Below are 8,509 nucleotides of genomic sequence, written 5' to 3'. Positions count from 1 at the left end.
TGGGTCACAATGGTCTGAGCTATGGCAGCATCATCATCAACAGGCAGCTGTTGATATGCGTGAGCTAGGTCAAGCTTTGCAAAAACACGCCCCCCCCTTGAGAGAGGCCAGGATGTGACTGACCACAGGAACAGGATAGGCATGTTGCTGCAATGCCTTCTTGAGTGTGCATTTGTAATCAGCACAAATGCGAATGTCCCCATTTGCCTTTAGAGGCGTGACAATGGGGGTCTCCCACGGGCTGGAATCAACAGGTTCTAGGATTCCCTGGTGGATTAGTTTGTCTAGTTCAGTGTCCATCTTACTTTTTAAAGCAAAAGGGACCCTTCTTGCTTTAATCCTAATGGGAGTGACAGTGGGGTCTAGCTTTAAGGACACAGGTGGTCCTTTGAATGTGCCCAGCTGGGGGCTGAAAACATCTGCAACTTCTTTGCAGACTTCCTGTAGGTCGAGTGTTTGTAAGCTATTGAGTCCTGTGACGTGTATCCCCAGGGCCTCAAACCAATCGAAGTCCTATGAGACTCGTGTCTTTCCACCGATTCCCCTACTACTAATAAGTCGAGTGGACCTTCAAGCTCTTGTATTGCACGTTAAGGGTGGCCTCCCCCTTAACACACACTCTTGAGTTCTGGAAATCTGTTAATACAATATCAGAAGGCCTTAACTTGGCCTTAGACCCACTACTGGAACAAATCTTCCTAAATGTATGCAATGAAATGATGGACAGGGCAGACCCTGTGTCTATTTCCATAGATAATGGAACCCCTTGTAGCTTCACGTTGAGTGACAGCTTTTTCTTCATTGTCTTGTGTGTGCCTGTTTACAGATGCTTCTTCGCGAAGCGCAAAACCCTACCCTATTCTGGCTGGGGAATCTGGTACCTTTCAGGCGTTCTTCTTGGGGTTGTGCCTTTCGGCGGCTCAGACACACAGCTGCAATATGCCCTTGTTTGCCGCATGCCCGGCAGGTAGCGGAGCGGAACTTGCAGTCGGTTCTCCTGTGGCGACCTCCACAGCCGATGCACTTGAGCGGAGCCGGAGAGCTTCCCTTCTGGTTCTCTTCCTTCGCGGGGTGTAACTTTCCGACTGTTCCTCGTACCGGATCCTCCTCGGAGTTTCGTCGGACGTCTTCCTGGTGCACGGACGCACCCTCTGCACTGTTTCTGATCGGCCGCATGTTTTTGATAGCGCCGCCTGCTGCTTCTTCTGCGGTGACTTCCCTTAAGGCGTCTTGGAAGGATAATTCTTCCTTGGCAAAAAGTCTCTGTTGTAGCTCTCGATGCCTTAGCCCGCACACGAATCGGTCCCTCAGTCGTTCCTCGAGGTCCTTGAACTCGCAGGGCTTGGCGGCCTTCCGTAGCGCGGCGATGTATTCCTTGGCTGTTTCCACCGGACCGTTGATCCCTCTGCTCGAAGGTGTGGCGCCATGAGATAACGGACACCTTGGGGTGGAAGTGCTCTTTCAGCAGCTTCTTCAGGTCTGCGTAGCTTACAGACTCTACTGGAACAGGTGCTACAAGATTTTCTGCGATTTCGAAGGCGTCTTGGCCGCAACGCAAAGCAGGGTGGCGGCCTTCAAGCTATCTTCCCTCACTTGGTTTGCCTTGAAGTAGTTCTCCATTCTGGATACGTAGGACTCCCACCGCTCTGGATGTGAGACGTCGAATTCCGAAAGCCTTCCGATTTTCGCCATCTTCGGATCTTCAGGAGACGGGTCTATCAGCCAGCCTACCCCCGAATGCGCACCGGATTGGCGGGTAGCTGCCGAGTCGACGCCGTTCCTCTTCCGCCGCTCAGGACTCCTTGGGTAAGCTTACACTTCTTCCTTTCCAGGTAGTGCAAGGCATCCCACCCTCGTCGCCAGTGTTGCGTCCTTGGCGGGAAAACAGACACGAGAAGCAGCTGGAGTTCTCAGTTTCTTTTATTCAGCGTTCAGCTTACAGGAAGATGGCTTCAGCCTCGCCCAAACGCCTCGCAGCCTCTTATATAGGCAACTCCCGGGTAAATGGGTTACTTTTCCCGCGCCAGCACCCGCGCATGCGCACGGCGCTGGCGACAGCCTGTCTGGTCCCGGGCAGCTTTGCACCTGCCCGGGACTGCCTGCAAACGCCCGAGCCGTTTGCAAAGGCTCGGGACATAACAATATCCATTTTGTTTTCTTAGCAGTGGTACAGAAGTTGTTTGCTTTCTTTTGCAACTTTCCAGTCTGGTCTACACTTTTCAGGGTGTTTCTAATAGTCCCCCATCCATCTATGAACCAGATCCATGCCCATTTAAGTTTTCAAGCTCAGTCAGGGCTACCCAGATTCGTGGCACAACTTGGGGTGGCACTTGAAAAAAGAAATAAGCCTGATGTGGGTGGAGAAAAAGAAATGTATCCAAGACCCTCAATGCAGTTCCCTGTTGTGCTGTACTTTCATATACTCAGTAAAGCCTCCTTTGTTTTAAAATTTTAATTTTTGCTGATAAGTTTTATGAATGCAGAGTATTTTACATTTGAATGCGCTTCAAAAGTTGTACAGTCCCCTTTTGCCCCCATTTCTCCTTCAACCAATATGCTGGCTTAGAAACAGGAGAATAAAAAATAATTTATTAAGAATGAGGGCATGCCATAAGAACATTTACCACCTGTGAGGCAAGAACTATAGGGCCTAAACCTCAGGTGCAAACTCTTCCTGTGTTAGGTGCCTAAGGCTATGTCTGTCCAGGGCTTTAGAAGGAGGCAAAAGTGAATAACATACAGGCAGTCCTAGGTTAAGAACACTTGACTTAAGCACAGCTCCTAGATATGATGGGCTGCTATTACAAAAAATGGTGGACAGCACCCTCCTTCCTGAAGCTGATGAAGCACTGAAGTTGTGCAATGCTTGTAGGAACCGCTGAAAACAAGCCGTATATTAAAAAGATGCAGCTTCAGCACTTTGTCAGCTGAAGGAAGGAGAATGCCATCTGCCATTTTTATTAATAGGCAGTCCGTTGTATCTAGGAGCTGTGCTTAAGTTTATAAGTATGAGTTCCAATTTCAATACAAATTTGAGTTAAAGATTTAGGGGACAGAACTCATTCTTAACCCATGGACAGCCTGTGTGCATTTGTAATTTGGCTCAGGACAATTATTACATGCCCTTAGAAAATAGAGTGGTACTTTGTTTCCTACACTTCAGTTCAAATGCAGCCATTAATCTGAGGTCTCTTTGCTCTGAGACTGAACTTGGTTCAATTAGACCCTAGTATGTTCTCCAAAACACAAAATCCAAGGCATGTGCATGAGCACAAAACTAATGAGGACTGAAGAAATGTCCAGCATGAAACACAGGAATGTAACCTGAAATAGTCTGATAGGAAAACATGACCTGAAATCATGATAGTTACATGACTAAGAGCGATAACTTAACAGCCAAGACTTTGAACGGTCTAGAATTCTGGATTTGTACAAAAATTCAACTCTGTCCTCAATGCTCGCAGATCCAAATTCAATACAACAGACTATTTGCAACTGTCCTCTATTGCTATAAGAAGAGCATTGCATTGATCCATTTATCCACAGAGGACTGCCACAGTCATACAAGGAACATGAGTTAGGGCATGTAATAATACAAAAACAGGAGCTGCAATATTACACTGGGAGCAAGGGACCTTATGATCAAAATAACTTTCCTTCATTTTTCAAAGGCCATACAAGTCTTAAACAGGATGCAAAGGCAGTTTTCAAAGGATGCTGGTGGTAAGCCATGTATCTTGGGATTAGCTGCTAAAGGATGCTAAGCCTGTACAGCTGTTGGCTCAGCGCATTAAACAACACTCAACCTCCTGAAATGTCTTTTCAAGAGACTACCGTAAAGCAGACTAATTACACATAATGCAAATGAGGGATGTAGGCCAATCATTGAGCTTCCCTCTCCCTAACTCAACCCCAGAAAAAAAAAAATGAGCCTAGGAACCCGTTTAGTCTGAGTCACGTTTAGGGTAACTAGTTTGTACTGCTAAAGAGACAGAGTGCTAGCTTGGAAACGATCCCGCTGCCCTCTTGCACAATTTACAGTTGCTGGACACAGGCAATTAATTGATCCGTTTCTGTGATGAAATAAATAAACCCTGTGTTACACTAAAATAATATGCATGCTGCCTGTGAAATATATTATATGTTCCTCTCTAAGATCATTCTCAACTCCTCATTCCAGCTTATTAAAAAAAAGAGTAAAAAGAAAAAAAGTTTGTGTGTGTGTGTGGGGGGGGAAAGCTACCATTCTGCGATCACTGACAGATGATCACAATTTGCTTTTTGGCTGCATTCAGCAGTGAAATTCCTGGAGTCCAGCTATTTCATATTCCCCCTGCAGTTACGAGAAATAATTACAGCAGGTTTGCTGTGTTTAGAGGGTTGTATTACGTTAGAAAATATTATACGTGATAGAGAAGCTTTACGGACAGATAGCCCCCCTCTTAATGAAACCATTTCCAGTTTTGTAATGGCTAAATAAGCCAGATTTTCCGTAACTATATAACAGTCTGCAGGTTCTCTTTAAATGAACTGCCTGAGTGCATGCTGTTGATTTTCCATTTTTAAACAAAATTATTCCAGATCTACTTTTCTGACCCATAACACATGCCACATCCATACCTCCTCCCTCTCCAATGACTTCCATTATTCTAGCTAGGAATTCTGCAGGAAGGTTTCCGTTTCTGACCTTGTCTTTTATGAGTCCCAGGGGAATGATGCTCACCTCTTCTTTGCCTGGGGATGATATGAGTAGCAACTGTGTCTTTCCTCCCTTCCTATTCTTATTTTCCCAAGGAAGAAGGTAGTCAATGGAGGGAGCAGCCTGGTCTCATAAGAGGTTTAGAGGTCTTTCAAAAGGCAGGCTTAGAAGCTGACAAGTACAAATCTTTGCTCGTGATTTGTAGCTGCTCTTTTTCCTCAAAGGATCCTTTCCATCAGTAGCCACTCAAGTTCTAGGAATAAAAAGGTTTCTTCCTAAAGATCAGGATCCAGTGCCATGGGTTTATGACTGATTATATAGGACTATCAGATCTGTACTGCAGAACTCTGGATGGCCACTAGACAATAGCAATGGGTTGGCGTTTTCTGAATTTGCCTGCTGCCATCTAATAGTCTTCCAGATGTTTTCAACGCAAGGTGGCAACCTTAATCTTAAGCTCTTTTTCCCATTAGAACATTAAACACAAAACGTTATTGGATGACCAAAATCAAAATGATAGATTGGATGACTAGCAAAAATAAATAGAACCTGCAGTATTCCTGCCTTTTAAGATGAGGATTATTTTGTCTACATATGCAGTGAAAGTTTGGAAGTACTGAAGAGGAGTAGTGGCAGAGCATGAATGTTTTACAAGCAGAAGATCTATGTTCTGTTCCTGAATTCCTGAGAGATGTCCTGTGCAGGTGCTACCAGTTAAGATGGATCCATTACCAGTTAAGATGGATTCATAATTATCTAATTATATGAAGCAACTTCTCCAATGCTTCATAAACAAGGAGGGTTAATGAGAATCCCTGGCCCTAAGGCAAAATCACTCTACTAATGTGGATTCTCTTGAAAATTATAGTTTTGTTATGAAACTATTGATCTATTCTACATATTTAGTATAAAGATAAATAAAGTATGCAAACTGATAAAAAGATTGCAATTAGAATATTAAAAAGGCTTCTGATAGTGGTGGTATGATGACAATGTCATGAAGAAACTGTATCCCACTAGGACAGTGGTTCTCAACCTTTCTAATGCCGTGACCCCATAATACAGTTCCCCATGTTGTGGTGACCCCCAAGTGGGTGTGGCCACCAATAAGAGGGAGTAGGACAGCTAGGGAAAAGGGAAAAAAATGGCGGACAGCGTGGTTTGCCGACCCCCGTGAAATGGTCATTCGACCCCAAATGGGGTCCCGACCCACAGGTTGAGAACCACTGCACTAGGAGATATATTCTTAAATCCTACCCACCCAACTTGTTCTTACTATCATAACCTACCCGTTATAAAATTAATTCATCTTCCTGGTTAGTCATGAAACTGAAAGAGATAATTAAATTGCAATAAGCAATTTAATTTCTTATTGTAGCCATTAGAGGGTATATTATTTCCTCTGTGAGGATGCCTCCAGGATATCGCCATCTCCCCCCCCCCCAATAATCAACAACCAGCAGCACTCCTTTTCATAGTATTTTTGTATCACAGACCTGAATTCACAAATAAAATTTTCCTATTAGAGAATGTCCATCTTAATATACAAGATGGAACAGGATCAGTTCTCATTTCCAAAGTGGAGTAAATTAAAGAGTCTTGTTAAAAGAATATAGACTTAACTCCAACTATGGGCTTGAACCCAACAAGTTTAATCACAAAGGACTGAGATTCATACTTACTTTCAGAGAATATGCCAAGGCAATGAAGCCCAAACAGCAGAAATTGAGGTATACAAAGTTGAAGATGGACCAGAGATAATAATCATTCACTTCAGTGGTGTCTGGATAGATTTCAATTACAGCAGTGGGATTAGTCATCGTTTTCTTCTCCACGGAGTGTTTGCATTGCAGCGGGGGTCTCAGGCTGTCCCCTTTGCAGGTCTTATTCTCCATCAGGCACACAGCAGAAGAGGGAGACAGTACAGGGGACCCTTGCTGTATGGGGGGTGTCTTGGCGATGCAGGCAAAGCACCCCTGCTGGGGTACATGAGGGGGTCTTCGAGTCCAGAAAGCCCCGTCAAGAGGACATGGAGGGCCCAAGGGGGGTTCCTGTGGTCTCTCCGTGATGGCAACCCCCAGTTTACACAAGTATATCCAAGGAAAGTATGTTCCCCTAAGAATGAGAGCGATGGAGAAAGTGGGGAGGGACAGGAAGGGGAAAGATGTGAGCGATAAAAACAAAATACCGGGGATGCAGGAAATCAGAAATGGAAAAGAGGTAGTGGAAAAGACAAGAAACAGCAGGAAAAAGAAGTAAGGCAAAGAGGGATTTAGAAAGGAGAAGAGAGAGGATCCTGTTTAAACACATGTATTACCACAAAGGAGTATTCTCTAGCAGACAGAGCAGTCATTAATGTATGCAGCAGTGTAACAGTTCCTGGATTCCCTGCAGCTGGGTGTCCCAGCTCCGCAGTAGGCTTGGCTTGCCCTCCCCTGCTTCCCACACAAAACGGCCTCGGAGTTCATTAATTCCCTGGGAAAGGCGAGGAGCTCGTCACATGCCTTCCCGAGCCCCCCCCCTCTCCCCCACTGCTTGGTTGGCTTCCTGTTCCATTTCCCCGAGAAAGTCCTTTGCAGCCGTATCGGATAAAAACAACAGCAATTCTCTCATCAGTCACTCCTGTAACATCATCCCCATCCCCATTTAGAAACTGGACAAGGGAAGAACACTTCCAAAGAGGAGAGAGCGTGGACTCAGGGTGAAAATGACTCTCTCCCTGCCACGAGACTCTAGTCTCTCTCCCCCCCCCCCTCCCTCCAACCCTTCTCATCCACTCTGCCCATCTCTTCCGCGGGACTCTCCTGTCCCGCGTCGGCATCAGGATCTAAGCAGCCCGGCCGACTGGGCGATGAAAGCCAAACCGTTCCTGGAACTGACTGCACAGCTGCGACAGAAAAACCCGGCCTCCCAAGGCTTTTTCCCCTGCTGGGTCTCTGCCCATTTTGCTGAGCATTTCATCTCGGCTACATTTCTGGTTGACTTTCCCGTCCTCCCCTTCTTCACCTGTCAGCAGTTTTCTCCTTTGGACGGCGGCGTCGCGCAGTCGGGGGTGGCGCGGAAGAAAGGAGGAAGAGGAGGAAGAGAAAAAAAAAGCAGAGGCGGGGGTGGTAGTGTTTAAGAGTGAAAGAAGCGCGCCTTCTCCTCTCCTACCCCATCGGCTTTGCAATTACGAAACGGAGCCTGCACGTAGACCCACCGGCACCGGAGCCGTCCATCCGTAGAGCAGGGCGAGCGGATACTTACGGGGAGGGAGGGAGGCGGACAGTTGTGCTGCATCTCCAGCTCAACACTGCCACTGTCTCTTCTTTAGCAAGTGGAGTTAGTGGAGGCGCTAAAAGGGAAGGAGGGGCGGGCGGGAAAGAGGTCAAACGGTCCCGCTCTGTCTCGGCCCAAGCGGGGCAAGGCGTGCGCGCACCCGTTCCCAAGACCCTGGAGGCACTCAATTTCCTTTTCACCTCGCCGAGCCCGCTCTTTCTACGAGCGCGAGGGTTTGTCTCCCGCTGCTCCTGCCCTCTCGGCTCCAAGCGCGCAATACGCGCGTGCTCCCTCGCTCTCTCTCACACACACACACGGCAGCCTTTTTTTCGGGGCAAGGGGAAATTCCAGTTGTCAAGTTCCCCCTCCCACACACACACACACAAAACCTACCTGCTGGAAACGTAAGCCTCCCCCGCACCTGCCAATGTGACAGCGCAGGCATCTCTGCAACCGGGCTTTTGGCGTAGATCAGAGAGGGCTTTGAAAAGCTGACAAAAGGCGATGGGGTCAATCTGAGGCTTGCCCTTGGAGCAACCCATGGCTAATTAT

The 8,509-nt window shown here is 46.8% G+C and overlaps 1 protein-coding gene across 2 annotated transcripts; it reads right to left on the bottom strand.

The window, feature by feature from the left end:
• Window positions 1-2,910: 2,910 nt before the first annotated feature.
• IFITM10 (interferon induced transmembrane protein 10) lies at window positions 2,911-8,509 on the bottom strand. 2 transcript variants are annotated; one of them, XM_039319598.1, is made up of 3 exons: window positions 8,351-8,509; window positions 6,382-6,814; window positions 2,911-4,952 (listed from the first exon to the last, which is right to left on the bottom strand). In XM_039319598.1, exons 1-3 carry the CDS (start codon window positions 8,497-8,499, stop codon window positions 4,935-4,937), a joined length of 600 nt encoding a protein of 199 aa, XP_039175532.1. In that variant the 5' UTR covers window positions 8,500-8,509; the 3' UTR covers window positions 2,911-4,934. The 2 variants fall into 2 exon arrangements, with proteins under 2 accessions (XP_039175532.1, XP_039175531.1); XM_039319597.1 differs by lacking the exon at window positions 2,911-4,952 and having other exon boundaries at window positions 6,292-6,814.

This window comes from Crotalus tigris, unplaced genomic scaffold (assembly GCF_016545835.1).
Source record: "Crotalus tigris isolate CLP2741 ecotype Arizona unplaced genomic scaffold, ASM1654583v1 scf7180000023603.165588, whole genome shotgun sequence".
NCBI classification, from domain to species: Eukaryota; Metazoa; Chordata; class Lepidosauria; order Squamata; family Viperidae; genus Crotalus; species Crotalus tigris.
The sequence above is the reverse complement of the archived record's forward strand: the minus strand, read 5'-3'. Positions and strand labels throughout refer to the sequence as shown.

Bases quoted from the DNA above. Each gene is read 5' to 3' on its own strand.
- IFITM10 (XM_039319597.1), bottom strand. From the start codon at position 8,499: ATGGGTTGCTCCAAGGGCAAGCCTCAGATTGACCCCATCGCCTTTTGT. The intron at 6,815-8,350 runs GTAGGTTTTGTG...TCTCATTCTTAG, and splicing joins GAGGCTTACGTTTCCAGCAG to GGGAACATACTTTCCTTGGA.